Here is a 19,457-nt window from a genome sequence, read left to right as displayed (position 1 = left end):
AAACAAAACGATACTCTAGTGTATTAAATCAAGTGCGCCCGTATTACAGGATGTATGGCAAATGCATGTAGTCTATGATATGGAATGAATTTCTGACAAAGGCTGATACACTTCATCTCAGGACCATCCTGACTGTTCACCATCCTGACTGTTCACATCCTCAAAGTTCATTATTTTGAATTGAAAAAGACATTATGTACAATATTTACTCTACTGTAAAATCCCTTTGTCAGAAATTATAGATCAAAGGGATTTTACAGTGGCGTTATAGGTTTGTTCGCTCTGTATGCATTTGCCATACATTCTGTAATACGGGCGCAATTGATTTAATACACTAGACTATCGTTTTGTTTTCTCGAGATCAAATACACACATGAACCCTTCCAGTGGGTAAATACACACACTAAATGGTGAGGGACCCGACAGCTTGTGTGATCCATGTGACAACCAAAATCTATGAAACAAAAAAAACAAACAAACAAAACATGCTCATATAAGAGAAAATCAAAAGGTTAACATTCTCGCAGACGTGTTAGTCTGCAAACATCAGCAAGGCAGCGCCCCATGAAGTGTCCAGTCACACAAAAATATATGTCTGGCTGTTCTGGGATGCCCTGCTAAATGTGAATGGAAGAACAAGTGGTGCTCTGGATTAATTATCTCGTTATCACGAGAAAACGGAGGAAAATTATCTCGTTATCACGAGAAAACGGGTGGAATAAAATGTATGTATGTATGGCCTTTTAGGGCTTCCGTACTGATGTGACAGTAAATAATGACTTTGTTGGGGACAAGCAGCAACCTCGGGAAGTGAATCTAATACAAAGTGCCAAAACTGCAGTTCCTCAAATGGCCACTTGGGGGTTGGCTACATAATTAGTCTGTCTTTATAAGCCCCCAATGTTAAAATGTCCAACTTCACAGCAGAAATAAACATTGTTACAGCCTGGTGCAAGAAATAGTGTGGTCTCTATAGCTAATTTCCCTGTTCATGACAACTGTGAAAGCATGCATTCCAATTATTTTTATATATAAGGCTTAAAATGATGCATAATTAAGAGTGTGGGCACTTTGGCAGGTGGGTGCAACAACCAGGCTTCATTCAGTGCAACTCAGCTCCATTAGCCAGGGCTGGAGGGGGCAGGACTGCCAATGACGGTAGCCAGAGCCACCACACTCTGAACTTCACAACAGCTCTTCAGAAACTACATCACAGAGTTACAGTTGCTTTATTTATGGCAATGACAGAACCTGTCACCTAGCACATCAAAGTGGATTTATGTGGTTGTAGTAGCAATAGTTTTTCATCAACAGTGAAGCCCTATGGCACAGAGGAATAAACCATATCAGACTTTATATACCTAGGCAATGCTTATTTCTCAAAGTCAAACACGTCCTTAACCTTCTTGATTATGATTCTCCTGCAAACATCATGGCTCATGTAAACTGTCCAGTGTGAGCTGATTACGCTGTGGGAAAACACCTTGTTGTTGATTCTGGCTGTATTAGTGTGGAGGAGAGGCAGTGGGTGGATTAATGAAACAAAATGTTCTGTTACATTGTACTAAAAAGCTGTTTATTCTCTCTACCCAGCTCCTGGATGCAAGCTGATATTGGGCAAATGAGCACAAAGGGGAAGGAGCATGCAGTGCTACACAAAACACAACCTTTGCTAATCCTTTAAGAACCAGAGCTTAGGAAGGTAGCGGGTTTCAAATGTCTCTGAGTTAAATCTAATGGCATAATGAAATGGAAATAAGCCAGCAGCTCTCAGAAAGGTGCAAAATATATAATAAAACCTCACAAAGATCAGTGTGGAAATTGTTCAGCGCTAACATTTTCTAATTAGTACTAAACACAAAGTATAGCTGTTTAAGATAAATTTTCACATGATTCCGTACATGTGGTTTGCACATAAACATACTTTGCACATGGAAAACGTGTGCAAAGTATACATTTGGTACAATGTGTGAAGCCCATGACTTCTACATGTGCTCCACATGTTGAAACGTGACAACTGCTTTCCTCTATCTGATCTTATATGTGACCACATGTAATTCATAAACAATATTGGCGCTAGATCAAAACACAAGGAGTCCTCAAAGTGATAAGGGAACATGTGTACCAACTTAATTCCCAAACAAAAAAAACAATAAAAATCTCTGTTAAATAGTCCAAAGTGATGGACCAACCAACCGACTTTTGTTACCTTCCCTAAAAACTGACATGGCTAAAACTTCTGAACATAGTTCCCTTAATGCAAAAGTTTATTTAACTTTTAAGACTGAGGGCAGATGGGTTTGCTTGGTGGTTTGGATCGCGAGGGCTGTTTTGACCTTTGTTCATCAAGGTCTGCAGTGGTTAAGCCTGCTTGGTAATTCTGCCCTGCTGCCTTTTGCCCTTTGAATCTCACTGATAAAAGTTCGTCACATATTAAACAATTTATCATCTCCTCTAACCACAACTACCAAACTGATCCCATGTATTTTAAGTGTCTTGGCTTGAGGGTCATATTCAAACCATACAGCTTAGATTTTACAAATGCCAGAATCAAACTTTATCTTGTTGTTCATTTTTCTGATCCAAACTGATCCAACTAACAAGTCATGCCCCTTAATCCTCAGCTGAAAATGCTTCCAGACAAATGTATTTACTCCAGCTTGAATAAGGTTTGCTAAAGGTTTTTTCGGAAATTACTGAGTTTTGTTTGTCTGTTTTTGAAGATCATATCTTCAGCTGTCCCTCTCCAAATAAAGGCACAGCAAACCAAGAAAGAAATCAATGGGCTTGGTTGCTGAGAGCTCCTTATAGGACAGACTAATTGATTGTTGGCTTTGGTCTTTTCACTGGATTTGATGGCAATAACAAATAAAGCATCACCAGTCTTCAACTCCTACATAGACAGCTTGAGACCTGGACCAAGCATTTAATATTTCTGTGGCATTTCACCTTTAGTACCACCAGATCATTAGGGACAAGGATAACAACCATGGCAGTGGAGAGAAGAAGAGTCAGGGAGAAGATGATGAACTTTAGAGACAGTTTATTTAAACTTGAGTTCATTTACAGCAGTTCCACTGGAGAGGAAAAGGGGTTTGAATGACGTTCTAGCCACATTAAACCTACAGTCCTATCTACTGTATGTACAGGGAGGAGGATGCAGCTCGATAGTGCAGAAGGCACAGAGTTGGCTTAATATTTGCCTGTAAGCGCTACTAACATGACAGAAAGGATAACAAGGTGAAGTGGCAGCCTTATATTGGAGGCTTGTGTGTTCGAGAACACTGTGAGATGCTGCAACTAAGGAGAATATGACTCCTCTGTTTTGACTCCAATCCATAGTGATATAGTGGAGTAGTTTAAAAACTACAACAGCAAGCATCTGCTCCTCTTTCAAACCCATTTCTCTAAATGTGCACTTAAACAAGCACAATAGTTTGAGCTTCTTAGAGCTCAAATGTGATAAAATAAGTAGCGTTTGGATTTGTTTCTGTAAAGCCAGGGTGTTTTACAATATGTGATATGTGAAACAAAGCAAACTTAAATGGAACTGGTCAATGTTAAGGCATTTTGCAATTATACAGATGCAATTCTAACCAAAGATGAACATAGTAAATCACACAAGGAGGGGTAAGAAGCAAGTAAACGCAGGTCACTGACATAAATCATGATGTTTGGCAATAATACGGCATGCTTCAGTCACATCAAGTTCCCGTCACTCGCACACACCCAGCCAAACACCACCCGTTTCCCATCCGACGCCCAAACATTTCCAACTGTCCAATAAGAGCTGCCAAATCATCCCAAACAAAACATGAGTCCCACTGTGAAAACGCAGGAGATCGATGACAGTAAAAGCAACACATTCATTTTCAAATATGATACACATCAGAATTAGGAAGACTTGTCCTCACATCATTCAGTATAGGGGGTGGGGGGGCGCAAAACACTCATTCACCAACATACTCACAAAAATCAAACAAATGTACAAAGTGTGACAAGAGATTCATTTTTTTTCCTCACAAAAGGATAAACCTTATATGTATACCACTCTAACACACAAAAAAAAACAATTCAAGTAAAGCCTTTTAAACTGGAAAAAAAATCTAACTACATCATAGTTTAAAATCACTTGGAATTCTTGCATCTTAGATTTAGATTCTGCTGCTTATAAAAAAAGTACATTCAATGGGTACATCAATTATGGAACATAATTGTAACACAGAGGTAAGTAAAATCAGTAATTGCTATTGAAAAAAAGTCATACATAACAGACATTAAAGGCGGACTTTGACTGTTACTCTAGTTTTTTTTAAGACTGTTTTTTTGTGTCGAGATAGCACAGTGGATAGCTGTTGGTGACTCAGGAATTGAACATTGACACATTGACAACAATCTTAATCCAATTAGATACATTGTGATCTTTATCCTAGATCGAATTTGAGCTGCACTACATTTAGAATAAATGATTGTCAGTCTGCCGTGCTCTCGAAATATGAATCCTAATCACTGGAAGAGCATAAGTTTCATCCTTAAAGCTACAGTAAGAGTTTCAGCACAGCAAGTCGAGTCACATTGTGCACACAATTCATGTGAAAATGTTAAATTTCAGTTCAATTCACTTGTGGAGAAGAATGAAGTATCCTTTCATTAGCAGATGTTTGGTCACATGGAACTAAGATTGACAGTCTAAATCCGCCTTTATTTATCTAAACATTCCCCAAACTCACTTACACATTCGCACACCGAGTGAGTTTTTGCACATTTTGTTGTACAACAAAATACAAAATAAAAAAATTTAAAATTTAAATGATTGAAATCATAAATATATCATCATTGTTAAATAAATATAATTATATACTAATATATAATTATATTTATTTTCAAAAAGTCCCAAATAAAACAAGGTTTATATAGTTCAGTATCAGACTGTTTACATGTGACCTTAGACAAAAAAAAAAAAAAAAAAAAAATCATCACATGAGCAAATAACACAAAATGTGCAAGAAATCTAAAAGGTGCACTAACTATGCAAACATTTGAAGACGTGCAACTGATAATGTTTTGCTTGAAATAAAAGCACAAATAATTCAAAAGCATCCTAAAATATAATCACCCATTAACATTAACAGGTCAAAGATCCTCGCACAGGAAGAAACAAAAAGAGAAAGGATGACCATGGAAGAAGGGACCAGCGAGTTAATGTCGGAAAGGGAGAAAACGATCTTCTATTTTCAAGCAAGCAAGTCCACCATAGGGTAAGGCAAGATAAATGTTTTGCTTCATCCAGGTGCAACAGAGAAGACTGTACTGAACATCACTTAAGTCTAGAAGCCCAAACTACAAAACTGCTGCAGTGACGGGCAGCAACAGGCAAGAGGCGGGTGAGTGATGAATCCAAAGAGGAAGGAAAACAAAAAAGGCAGAAATTCATATTTTAAGTGTGACAATATTTTTTTGTCTCAAAGTAAAAAGAAGAAAAAAAAACACAACAAATACAACTTTCAACACAAATCACAGGAAGTACAGCAGCTTATTCAACTGCCATTAAAATGGACTTACTGATAAGCCTAATAGGATCCAAACGGATTAAAACTGCGGGACTTAACTTCACTGTCAACATTTGTATTCTGTTCATATATTAATGTGCACAGTGCAATCATCTAAATACTTTGCTATGTTTGTTGACATTGCAGACACACAGGGAACTGTTAATCAGTAAAGACCTAATACAACTGAGAGTTCAATTAAATTAAACCAACTGCTACTTTCAAAACAGAAATTTGTAATGTCCAAATTCTGATCAGACTTCTGATTACACCGTCGCAGAGAAAAGTGCCAAATTAATTGTCTTCCCTGTTGAAGCTGCAACAAGTGCATACCGAAAAACTTAATTATAAATGTGTTACAAGCATCTCATCCTCAAGCGAATATCTCCACCTGCATATTCAGGCATATTTAGTTCATATTTCAAGTGACTAAACATCATGCTTTCTCATCATGGGAGATAAAAAATACTTTGTTTACACACGGTTTTTGAGATATCCAAACATTTACAGCAAGAACTGAAATCTGTGATGAATGCCATAGGGTGGATTCTCTGTGGTTTTTCTCTCTTGCTTGATAAATGAGGCCAAATGACTGCTAGAAAAATGGTTCTTGGATCTGTCCTTCTGCTTTGTTTATGTACTGCATGTTCTGACATGGCACAAGGGGACTCAGGCAAAATAATTATTATACAATAATAATAAACAAAAAGAAAGGAAAAAAAAAGGTTTTGCACAGAATATCAGAGTTCCTACAAATATTTACACGACAGATACAGGCACTTGTATATCTTTGGTTGGAGAAACCCAACATTGCAAGAGTAATGCATTCACAGAGCTTTTGTGTCCCTTGTCGTATTTCCAAGGTTCACTAGGCAACTGGTATGTTTATTTTTATTTCTTCTGTTTCTTTGAGTTTGTCCATGTTACAGGTAAGTTCTGACATAGCTCTCTGATGTCTTTTTAACCCTCTGACAACGCCACCTGCAACAGAAGAAATGGGGTTTAGAGCAACTAACAAACTCAAAAACAGAGATCCCACACAGACTGCTGATATGGACAAGAGTAGTGCCGTTAGATGAACACAAGTTGACAATGAAATGATTTGTTATTCGATCAGATTTTGTCAGGTCATGCATTGGGTCTGCCAATTTCATAGGTTGGGTTGGGCTGGGTTAGTCCATTTTGAAACACCGAACACTGTGTGTCACATCCAGCTGAGGTGTGTTAAGTTTTTGCTGATGCTTCTGAACCAGTGTTAGATGTTTATTGTGAAGCAGCTACACAAAAGGAGACATATTTATCACAGAGTGAGTGAAGCTATTCTTTAATAAAAGATCTAAACTATATATATATAGACACATTCTGCTCTAGTTGGTCAGCAGATGAGTTTGATATGATGCAGGGAGGAATAGAACAAGCACAGACAACCAAAGTGAGCTCTTAGACAAAGAACTGGGGCCTCATTTATAAAATGAACCTACAATCAATTTGAATAATTTGCCTTGTGTTTCTACAGAGGGTGCTCCACTATCAGCTTGACCTACTGACCTATCAGTAATCTAAGCTCATAATGTCATGGTGTTTGCTACGTAAAAATGGAGGACACCAGTGAGCAAAGCTGCCTTGAGTCAACAAGAATGACACCAAAGCATCTGGGGAGCAGTGTATGGAAGTGTTTTAGGGTTGATGTCGTAGATGGCAGAGTAACAAAGATATGATAAGTCTGTAGTAGTCGCCTTACTCTACGATGACAACACATCTGCAGACTCGCCTGCTACATTCCCAATCAAGTCAGGTAGCGGAGCCACCAAGAGGAGCAAAGCAACCTCAAGTGTACAACCTCGTCTGACTCCCTGTATAATGTTTATATATTCCTGTGTGGTACTATATGTTTTGGGATTATCCGTTTTTTAAGTTGCAATTTTATTTTTGGAGAAAGCGACTGCCCCTTTTTGGACGGGGAAATGATCTTATGTGTTTGCAAAGTCTAGACTTGATGCAAGTGATATATATTTACTTTAGCTGGATCGAAAAAAAATTATAAATTCGCTCTGTTGTTCCCACAGTAGGGTACTCAAAACCATCTGTTTGGCCTGACTCTGGCAATGACTCAGCACTTGCTGTGCTATCTTAAAATTGTTAATCCCTGGACTGGTGTGAGCTGGCACCTCTTACAGTGGCTGTGATGATTACATGTGGGCAATGTTGTTGTGTATGTTGTGCAATAGCAAGCAATAAGACCAAAGAGGACAATCTTCCAATAGCTCTTTCAAGCAAGACTCAACTATGCAGACGCAGCAGGACCACCAGCAGCAGCACATAACTAGGATTTATAGCTTTTGGAAAGTTTGGAAGTAGCAACAACACCTCTCCTGCTGTAATCATTTTAATCAGTTTAAGCATAATTAGCAAAATGTTTGTATCATAGACAGGAAAATTAAGCAATAAGGATTTCATGTACCAAAAGAAAACCATTACAGATACAGTAAATGTCCATGTACTTTACACAGTAAGTAGAGAATCAGCAGTGTGATTGGATCAAGTCTTTGACCAATCACTGGTCAATCGATGCTTGGCTTGAACTACCTGTTCACGTCATATAGCACTGCTGGTGTCTGTTGTACCTTCTCAGGGCAGAAGTCAGGGTTGGTTTGTCGTACTTTGCCAGGTCGCCCCTTGATGACTGCATAGCAGAACATAGTGATGACCATGACAAATAGGAAGTAGCTTGTGTGCATCAGGTGCAGGTTGATGAGGGAACGGTCGTCCTGGTAAGAGAGTTACAAAGCAGAATGAAATATCTCAGAGTAATTGCATTATATGGATTATTTTAACTGCCTTACAACAAAACACGTCCTCAATATACTCAAAGGTTGAAATTAGACCAAATCAATCATTGCAGCGATGAGCCACAGGGTTGTGCAGAGGTGTGTGCGCTGCGAAACAATCAATGACTTTCTAGCACTCCTTCTCCTTATTCATCTGCTATGTTGCTGGACTCTCTCTCTCTCACTCTCACTCTCACTCAAACAAATGGACCCAAACCAAAACAGAGAACCCAGACACAGACGTAAAAGCTGGGTACACGAAATAAACAAAGTGGAGACACAGCTCGGAGAGGATCATAGTTTGCTCCAGTTTCAGTAATACTTCTGGATGACTGTGGAGCAGTTTGACCGGTCTGAACGGAAAACGTCCGGTTGCATTTTTGCTTTTTTTTTCAAAACTAGATTCGGTTTCAACTTTTCTGCAACAGGATGCATCGTCTGTGGCCCTCACTACTGTCGCCTAAACTGACTACCCTCATTCAGTATATAGGAGGACCAGCCTTTTTGCTGATTGATCTGAAGTGAAGTATTAATGATCAGTGCCACTGCCTGATACTTCTGAGTTATGACAGGATATCTCAGTACATTTGCTCCATTGCAACTTTGATAGAAGTTGATTTTAATGCAGTACAAACTCTGGAATAATAATATTTCATTGTAGAACTTTGCAGCTTGGTATGACATGTTGTGCTTTAAAAAGCTCCAGTGTGTCACATTTACAGTAGGGGGCTCTATTTGCAGAATATGGCAGAAATTAATATTTAATTATCACTTAGAAATAGGAATTATGTTTTTGTCACCTGAATGTGAATATTTTTAATGTCTATAGATGCCATGGGTCATCATCTACAAAGTCTGCCACCTTTAAAGAGTTTTAGAGCTAGACCTAGAGCATCTCCAGGCTTTTTATAGATGTTTACGCTGCCTAAATATCAGAAAGAAAATGGGGACATCGAAAGTCCATCCACTCCTCTGTTATTTTGTTAATGATGGTGGAAAGGCCTGTCTCTAGCACCAGTCTCAAATCTGCTGTGTGTTGAAGTTGGCTGAGATCAGGTAACTGCGCAGGCACAGCATATATTTTCAAATTGTTTCCAGGCTCACTGGACATTTCAGTGCCCAGTCGTGGGCTGTCAATGGGTTCATTGTAATCCTGGAACAATACTAAATGGCTTTCAGAATGGGCTTTGTGTTTGGTCACATTTGTCCTTAAAAGTGGGTGGGCGAGTGATCATATACCACCTGAATAGTTACAAAGCACAATCATTCTGTCACATTTTGGTTTTCCTGGATTGTTTTTTGTATTGTGCTGTGCTACAGTGACTTCATGAATACATTCTAGAAAAGAAAGTGTATAAATATAGTATGAACATGAAGAACTACATACTTTCAATCATCTGTTCAGGACAGCAGTTCTAACCTTTCCAAGAGGCTGCTTACAGATGCTCCATCTTGTAAATGGACTGTACTTGTATAGCGCCTTTTTAGTCTTCCCACCACTTAAGGCGCTTTTAAACTACACATCTCATTCACCCATTCACACACATTCATACACTAATGGCATTGGCCATGGCCATGCAAGGCCATGCAACTGGTCATTGGTTTTGGGAGCTAATAATTCATTAACATTTTACACACAGATGGGGCAGCCTTTGTGAGCAATCTGGAGTTCAGTATCTCGCTCAAGGACACTTCGGCATGCAGACTGGAGGAGCCGGGGATTGAACCACCGATTATAAGTGATGATCATCCTGAGCCACAGCTGTCCCCTTGTGTGTATAGTCAGTTTTAAATGAACTAAATATATAGATAATAAGAATGAATGATTTAGGAAATGAAAAACTGTATTCAAGTCACACCAAATCTTCAGCAGAGGTGTTCACAGTAGGTGACTACCGCATAGTTTTGTTGACTCATTAGCTTCCAATTAAGTTAACTGAGACATGACATTAAACACGTGAACCTATGGCTGTGATGATTATTTTCATTTTTGATCAATCTGTTGAGAATTTTCTCGATTAATCGATTAGTTGTTTCTTCCATGAAATGTCAGAAAATGGTGACAAATGCTGATCACTGTTTCCCTAAAGCCAAAAACATTGATAAGCAGCGTTGTGGCAGGGTTAGAAATCATTACAGCTCTATTATAATAACTGGAAAATGTTTGCAAGCAGATAAAAAAAAAAAAAATAAATAAAATAAAATAAAAAAAGGAGGCAGTGACTCACATCAGGAACGATGACAGTGAGCTTTGGGTTGAGTGCGTGGTACACCTTGCCGATGGCTCCTTTGTAACACCAGAAGGGGTTGTAGTCCTGACTGTATTTGGTGTCTGAGTCACGGACCGTGGTGAACACCTTGTACCAAGACGTGGCGTTGGTGTACGTCTCTGGCACGCAGTGTGGTGGCTGCCTGCAAACCAAAACAAAGATTGCTGTCTGTTGACTGGTGTCAAGGTACTTGCTCATTGAACTCAGATCTTGAAAGATTCTTATTATTTATTTGATAGATACTGATTTATTATTGGCTCTTTTGTAATTTAATAGAGAACATTATCTATAAAACAAAAAGGACAAAAATGGGATGTGAATGTATCTGGAGGTAGGAAAGCGAAAGAGCAAAACTGTTATTCTTATTATTTACATTTTTATATATTATGTTTATCTCTGGGCTCCCAGAGCCTCCAAAAAGTATCCCAGACGACTATAATACTTCCCATTTAAGTGAGATACACTGACATATAGAGTGAGATTCAAACTGGTTGTCCACTCTGGAGGCAAAGACAAACTACCAATAACTCAGTCATGTCTGACATCTGATGAAACTAAATATATCTGACAGACTCTAAATGACCCTGCTGACAGCTCTCAGTCTCACATTTGTGCTGCAGCCTGACAAGACTGCTCATCCCTGAAGGTTTCACCCGATCTGTAACGTGTAAGCTTTAATTTGCTACATGAGATCATTCCTTCTCGCTCATTAAGACTCGTTTCACTCATCAAATCGAGCTGCATACTTGCTCCCGATGCATGAGCAAAGAAAATGCACTGTAGGCAAATTCATAAGCAAATAATATTTGAAGTTAAATAGGGAGCTTTCAATGACTGCTAGCTAGATAGTAGCATTGCTCCCACACAGAATGTGAGACTAGGTAACTGCTAACAAAGCTAAAGCGCCAGAAGAGCAGAGTGGTTTCCCCTCTAAGAAACTCTATTATGGTATATTTACAGTCTGACAGACAAATCAATGTGAAGCGGGAGAAAATGGGTGTATATTTACATGTAAGTTTATCAGTTTGAACATTTAATATCTTGTCTTTGTACTAAATTCGACTGATTACATTGCCCGTCTTGCTTTTCTCAAACTAATAACTATGATTAATAGTATGGAAACACTAATAGTTACACTCAAAATATTGTCAGAAATGATTAGACGGTTTTCGAGTCACAAACGTTGCGATACTGCATTTCATTTTGGCAGTATCAGCCAGCTCAAGTTAGACATATAAAGTGTCCCGATGAGTCAGGGAGGCAGTCCAACTCACACTGTGACTGGGAAGATATTGCTGGCCGCAGTGATGGTCATGCAAGTGCTGAACACCACCTGCTCGCAGTGGCCGTGCAGCACACAGTCATCTGAGTTCCAGGATAAAGGCAGGGTGAAAGTGATGTTTATTTCTTCATGGGCTTCCCGGCCTACGCACAAAAATCAAATGAGAGCATGTTACAGAAAAGATCTGATTTAGAGAGGGTCATACATCTAACCACATTTTCTTACTGGTTATGATGACATGAGAACAGCTGCTCTGGATTAGGATCCGGCTAAAAAAACCTACATGACTAAAGAGAGGCACCACCTAAATAAGATGACAATTACTAGATCCAAACACAGTCTAAATGGCATGCATAAAACTCCCACAGCAAACAACCAGGGAGAGGCACGGCAGCAACATTTGATATCATACCAAGCTTCTCCCCTGATAGCAAATGACAGACTGACTCCGCATGCTTATGGAATATTTATCAAACAGCAAAGGGGATTAGATTATCAGTCAAGCTGAGTGGACTCCTGGGTGTGACTGAGGATGGATGTGTTTGTGTCTACATTAAGTGCCAAATAAAAGGAATTGCACGTCTCACAGGCAAAGTCAAACAACTGAGGACGTGAAGTTCTCTGAACCTCTCCAGTCACCAAACTGAATATGTCAAATACATCTGATGGCTAATTGGATGGAAATGTAGATACGCCCACGGTAACATCCAGTCATATTCACACAAGAGCACGGGGAAGGGTGACCATTTTTTCCTCTTGTTCTGATGATAGCAGCTCCTCCAGTTGGGGAGAACTAGTGTTCATGTGTGTTTGTCATGCGGGGGATTAGTTCTCAAGCAACTTCTTGAATTATTTGAGCGCTCCTTCAAAAGGCAGTCTCCCAAAGCTGGTTTGTGCTCAACAAAGCAAAAATGTGACCCTTTTATGTAGGGGTGTAACTGTTCTGAAATTGAAACTGTGACACAGCCTTGAGCTTCAGTTCTGCCTTCCAGTGTTGTGGTAGCTGTGTTTTGCAAAAACACACACCTACTGAGTTTCAGCCGGAACGTTTTTTTGGCAGTGCATCAGCTGTTATGTATCAGCTGTAGCGTAGTCCTTCAGCTAGTCTGCTAAAGTGTCGCCAGTCCACTGTGTGGGACCAAGACAAGTGTCAAACAACGTGCTGTCACTGTTTGACCTGAAGTCGGGTTTGTCAGTGGAAACACTTCAAAACACGGCGACAGCATCACTCCAAAGGGTTGAAAAGCAGAACGAGCAAAAACTTGTGACTCTCTCACTGCAGATTCAGAAGTAATAACTAAGTATAGAGTAGAAGATCTGAATATTTATCTCCGGATATGTGGCCAGGCTCAATTTAAAAAATAGAGGATTTGAGCATATGATCAAAGTACTTCAGCATGTTAGTCCGTCTGTTGTGCAACTCTGTAATCGAGCACAAGGTCAGGAATTAACAGATGCCTCACTGAAATTTCTGCTTTTACACTAATCTCAAGAGTTTTTTTTATTTTTTATTTGGTTTGCAATATAGACTGCTCCTTTATGGCTATGCATTGCTATCATTTAAACTATGAACAATCAATCAATTTTATAAGGCTCCTATGAAAAAAGACACCGCCTTTGTTTATTTTGTATTCACCTCTTGTTCACTGTAAGCTCTATACAGACAGGACTATTTGCTGTAATAAAAATATTTGTAGAGCTCATTATTGACTCAGTGGCTTTAACACTTAAGAAAACAAGCACATTTCTTTTGTAAACTTTTGTATGTGAAGTATTGTACATTCAGTGATAATACCAAGACAAAAACTGCAGACAAAGCCCATCTGGATGAGATTCGGTGTGTAGTTGTGTAGTGATGTAGTGTGTGTGTGTGTGTGTGTTTTAAATGTCCTCACGACAAATCAATGAACATAAAGTACACCAAAGTTCAATCTACTTGGTTTACCTGCTGTATGTGACCACATATTTCATTCTCTTCAAAGATGACAGTATAAGAACTCTGCTGACTGTTTGCTGAATTTGTTTCAGTGTTGCGTTTTTTTTCTTTTGTCCTCCTAAATTCTTTCTCTGTGGAGCTGTGCATGCCTCAGAGGCGTGGGGACAGGAAAAACACACGTTTCTTTAGGATACGTCTCAAAGCATATACTCTACTAAAGTGTGTAGATAATGATAAGCCAGTGGTATTAACTTTTCAATTTGCTCTGCCTTTTGAAACCTTAAAGTCTGAAACCTATAGGAGGTACGGCTAAATGGGCTTAACGTTACACAACGCTGCCACTGTTTGCTCACCACATTTGAGTAAAGTCACCACACACAGAGAGGTAAGTTAAAACCCACTAAAAAGGACAAAGTGCCAGCCCCAAAAGGGCTGAATTACCCCTGTACAGCAACCGCACAAAAACAGCCCATGTAAGTAACATACAAAAACAATCAAATATACACAATTCTAGAGTTGCAAAGGGGTGGAAAATGTCTGGTAATTTTTTTAGAAACTTTCCATGGGAAGTTAAGATTGGGAATTTTGGAAATATTCCAAATAGGAAGCTTTCCATGGGAATTAATCAGAATTAACTGGAAATTGGTTGTAATTTAGTAAATTGGGGGGAAAGCTACCATCACAATAAGATGAATGAAGATCAATGAAATGATGCTAGCTATAGCTTATTTAACATCTAACTTATCAACTAGGAATGCACTGAATACATTTTCATGTGCTGTTTGCGAGTTAATTAATATCATACATTAAATATATTTACCCCATAATGTCATCAAAACCTACTTCTTACTTCACTTTATGTAGTCCACAGTCTCAAATGTGTGGCTTCAATAGTCTTGTGTGTGGTCCAGGTTGTGCAAATCATCAGTGCACGTGAAGGAGGAATGCACAGTGCATGTAGGGGGGCGTGGCCTCAACAGCCCTGCAGTAAGCAGTGTGCTACGTGCATGTGATTGAGGAACAGCATAGATACTCAAGTGAACTTGCATGAAATCCAGTTGTTTTAGTCAAGATTATGCTAAAATATATTTTCCCCAACTATATTAAAGTTCCGTGTTAAGGTCCAGACTTCATTTCCTGTTATTTCCCATGGAAAGTTTCATGATGATCATGAGTCAACAGTGCAGTTAAACAAATTTGTAGTGACGCCCTGAGTCTGATCCTGTCTGTTTTTTCTTTAAGCCCACTGCGCTCTGTGTCAGCTGGCGTGTACGTGTAGTATATTTACAAACTGTGGCAGCAAGGAATTGCTTTTAAAAAGTTAATACAAGCTCTGTAGAGATTTGTGGCTATGCTGTACATGGTGCAGTCATGACATTTTCTTTTGTGGAGGATTTTTTTGGGAATTGGTGTCACACACACTCACCAGAACAGTTGCTTGATATTTCCCCACAATTGATTTGAACAAATTTCACATTTATTAAAGATATACAGTCTCGACTTGACTTGATTTTTTTAAAGACATGACTACACACCAAATACAAACTAAGAGAACCTACCAGATAAGCCAACTTGCTGCCCCAGCACTGTGGCGTACAGGTGGGTGATATTGCGAGAGTACCCTCCAAACGGGCGCTGGGGGTCCAGCGTGAGGGTGATGGGGACTGAGATGTTGATGGGACCCGAGTCCTCCAGCAGGAGGGGAACCTGGGTGCTGGAACGAGCTTGGCCGCTGGTCACAACCATGCTCTCCGGCGTGGTCGACTCGTTCAGACCGTGCTTTATCGTCTCATTCTCCGACACACAAAAGTCCAGCTCATTGAAACGCAGTAGAAAGGTATTCCAGTCCTGGAGAGAGAAAGAGTGTGTGTTTTAATTGTTGGACAGGGTCAACAAACACTTATTACCTGATCCAGACCTGACACATCAATAAAGTCATATTTCACTTTCCTGCAGACTGCCATGCCACAGAGCTTCCATTGTTATATTTAGGTTACAGACTGGCAGACGTTATCTCAACCTACATGCAAGTGTAAGTGCTACTACAGCCTTTTTGATTTGCAAATTGCTTCCTGTTCAGGTCCACATGCAAAGGTTTACTTCCACACATGCACTTTATAATCTAAACAGTCATGTGTACATTTGAGCTAAGCAGAGAGGGTGTCAAATGTACTATGAAGCTTGCATAGTATACAAAGATTCTTTACTTGTCATGCTAAAATGAGTTTGAGCCATACAGACTGAGCAGGGTGAGACTAGAAAAGGCTGAATAGATCACAGCATAAATACAACATGGTTCAAATGTTTTGGGGCAAATGTATCCTTGTGGCATGAAGCAGGCCACAAAGGTCAGCGAGTGACATTTAGCAGTAGCAGTGGCCTTGTTTTACTGGTATCTGAGAACTACTTAATGGAGCAGATCATCTCATTTCATCTCTTTTAACAGAACCACCTGGGTGTGACTCACCTCCGTCAACTCCGGAGACTTGATCTCCTTAATCTTGAAGAAATAACCGATGGTCAGGAATGCGATGGCCACTGCACTGACACTGATCATAAAAATGACCAGCGGTGGACGGTTGTTGATGTAGCTTCTCAGGTTGTCTATAGGATTTAACAGGTACACCTGCGTGTGGAGAGAAGAGAGAGAAAAACAACAACACACATTTGAGCATGAAGCTTATGTATCAGAGGGGACTGAATTACATAACAGTGGTTAATATTAACTTATTATTAACAGACTTTTTATTATCTGTATCTGTCTCTATCTTATCAGTAACTATGTCACACATTTACAAGGATGTCCAAGAATAGACAATAGCTGCCATGACCTATTTAAGTAATATCAAAGAAGTGATGCAATAATAGAAAATGTGGTAAAAACAAACAAACACAGATGTTAGTCGTGGATATAGAATTATGCAACAGTAAAAGGTAGTTTATAAGCATCTGACTGCTTATAATGTTGCGTTGTGTCTAACATGCAAATGTATGGGCATGGCATACATTGCTGCTACTGATATGAGGATAAACTGAGTAATGACTTAATCTAATCTCTACAACATAAATATTCTAGCTAGAAGAGTTGTTGAATCAAGTACAAACGCTGTACGATGCTTCAGTCGTAACAGCACGCCTAAAACAAAACACCAGGAGGAAAACTGCTTAAGAGTGCACCTGTGTCCGGATACAGGTGCAGTACCTTTCAGGTGTGTTTAGATATGTGTGCACACACATCTCAACCCGTTTAGCGAGATGCTTTAATGAGAGACATGTCTGCAGAACTGCCTCTTAATCCTTGTTTCATTTGTCAAATAAACTGGCCTGACAATACAATACAATACAATACAATACAATGCATGTCAGTTAAGGAGTGCTACATGTAATATAAAGGAATGATGGCTTGTCAGTCTTTAAATGTGGCAGACACTTCAATTGTTTTACAAGCCAACGTACGAGAAAGAAAGAAAGTGCTCACAGTCTGTGAGTGTGATATACAGTGAGGTTTTATTATGGCAGAACAGTATTATAACTACCTGTCACCACTCATTACACGTTGTAACTACCTGCCTGTGCATCCTGTTCATCCAGTTGCACCAAAACAAGTCTACATGTCTACTCCCATGCTCCAAAACACAGCGTCGCACGATGGCAACAATTCAAAAGTTGACATTTGTGAATAACGCCATTGCTATCAAACTGCAGGGACCCTAGCTGTTCTCCCTGGAGGCTCCGCAAAGTGTAAACATTATGACATATCTAACAAGACGACATAGCTGCAGGGACTTTACGTTCAGTGCTGCTGTGTTTGTCTGTCTCCATCAAAGGGACCGCAGCCAAGACAGAAGCTGTCAACCTTGTAGCATGAAAAGCTAGCTACTTACCTGGCCCTGTGACAATTGTTCCGAGATGTGACAACGGCGTGAGAAACCTGACACATTAAGGATCAAACTACAACACGCAGCTGGATTGATTCAATGGAAGAACACATTTGGCAGCTCTCACCATTTTTTCTTTCTGTGCATGCGACGGATGCTAGCTGGGAGGTTCGTTGCGGGCCACAATAAAGGCAGCTGTTTAGCTGCGAAGCTAGCCTGTGCTGCTAGCTCTAGTCCCTCCTGGAAATACCGCTGAAGAGCAAAAGTCGGTGTTCAGTGGAGGCAGCCAGGCTTTCAGCGTGAGAAACAGCACGTACACTCCTTCCCATTCTTTGCTCTAAAGTTGCACTGCAGCCCCGATGAGAAATATCTCTTGCGTGTAGACTGGAATAACGTCAATAATATATCTGGGTCCTCCCCGCCGACATCTCCTCCGCGTACCCGCACTGCGTAGAGGGAGCGTCGCAGCGCTGCCTTCTCGTTATTTCCGTAGAGCGTGCGGCGGAAATCGGTCGTAGAGGCGTTGGATGACGTTCACGCGTACGTAATTTACGTAGACGACGGAAGAGCGTTCAGCGTGTTTACTTTTTTTTTTTTTTTTTGCTGCTTTCAGGTACCGTCGGAAATATATAAACCTAGGGAAGTTTGCGCAACTGAGTTAGGTGTGATTGTTTCATGTTTTAAATTAGCATTTATTTGTGGTCGTTTCATGATGTTAACATATCATAGCATATATATATATATATATATATATATATATATATATATATATATATATATATATATATATATTTTTTTTTTTTTTTTAAATATCATTTACTGAAGAGGTCAATGGATAAATAGATAGATGCAGTGGCAAGATGATGGTAATAGTACTGATGTTATTGTTAATAATAATAATAACAACAGTATATAATAGTAATACAGTATAAAATAATAATAACAGCGGTATATGATAATAATAACAACAACAATAATAATATTCTATATCCTATATCTATAGAGATACACATAAAAATGTGTCATAGACTTAGCCAGTGCAAGGTGCAATGTTTAGTATGCACACATGTATATAATATCCTTAAACAATCAGTGTATTCTCAGAGACTAAATTCTTTATTTACTTTCTTTACATATTGTATAGTTCACTGTTACTTAGCTTTTATTTACTGTTATTACTGTTATTTATACATGTGTATATAGTGTTTAAATAGGATATCTTATAGGTATATAGTGTTAAAGTTTTGTTTTCCTGCTATTACTTACTATCTCACTTACCGTTTGGGAGCTGCTATAACAAACACAATTTCCCTGCGGGGATTAATAAAGTATTTCTGATTCTGATACTGATGTGTATATATATACACACGATATGATATGGTGTATAGTATATGTATAATATATGCCACACGATATGATATGGTGTATAGTATATGTATAATATATGCATAATAAATACGTGACTACAAGATATGCATGCTATAAATAATCTAATATGAATATGTAAATAAAATGTGCAAAAAGATAAGAATGTGGTATAAATATGATATATAATATCATTATGGTTTATATTAACGTCAACAGTAAGAATATAATAATGAGTTTTTATCATTAGTTTTGTTGTTATACTGTTGTCATTATTTGTATCTTTATTAACTGAGGCACATAATGACCAACAGTGTAAATAAGTGCATAATGCTGATTGGTCTATCTG

General features: G+C 39.0%; 1 protein-coding gene across 2 annotated transcripts; it reads right to left on the bottom strand.

Moving 5' to 3' along the window:
• Positions 1-3,026: 3,026 nt before the first annotated feature.
• tmem248 (transmembrane protein 248) lies at positions 3,027-18,266 on the bottom strand. 2 transcript variants are annotated; one of them, XM_010737224.3, is made up of 7 exons: positions 17,871-18,266; positions 16,333-16,491; positions 15,425-15,713; positions 11,922-12,072; positions 10,606-10,789; positions 8,136-8,317; positions 3,027-6,530 (listed from the first exon to the last, which is right to left on the bottom strand). In XM_010737224.3, the coding sequence occupies exons 1-7, from the start codon at positions 17,871-17,873 to the stop codon at positions 6,473-6,475; spliced, it is 1,026 nt and encodes a 341-aa protein (XP_010735526.1). In that variant the 5' UTR covers positions 17,874-18,266; the 3' UTR covers positions 3,027-6,472. The 2 variants fall into 2 exon arrangements, with proteins under 2 accessions (XP_010735526.1, XP_010735534.1); XM_010737232.3 differs by having other exon boundaries at positions 8,174-8,317; positions 17,871-18,262.
• Positions 18,267-19,457: the final 1,191 nt, after the last annotated feature.

This window comes from Larimichthys crocea, chromosome III, assembly GCF_000972845.2.
Source record: "Larimichthys crocea isolate SSNF chromosome III, L_crocea_2.0, whole genome shotgun sequence".
NCBI classification, from domain to species: Eukaryota; Metazoa; Chordata; class Actinopteri; family Sciaenidae; genus Larimichthys; species Larimichthys crocea.
The sequence above is the reverse complement of the archived record's forward strand: the minus strand, read 5'-3'. Positions and strand labels throughout refer to the sequence as shown.

Coding starts and splice junctions, on each gene's coding strand:
- tmem248 (XM_010737224.3), bottom strand. Junction 10,790..11,921: donor AATATCTTCCCAGTCACAGT/GTGAGTTGGACT, acceptor TTTGGTTTGCAG/GCAGCCACCACACTGCGTGC. Junction 8,318..10,605: donor TCACTGTCATCGTTCCTGAT/GTGAGTCACTGC, acceptor CTCTCTTACCAG/GACGACCGTTCCCTCATCAA.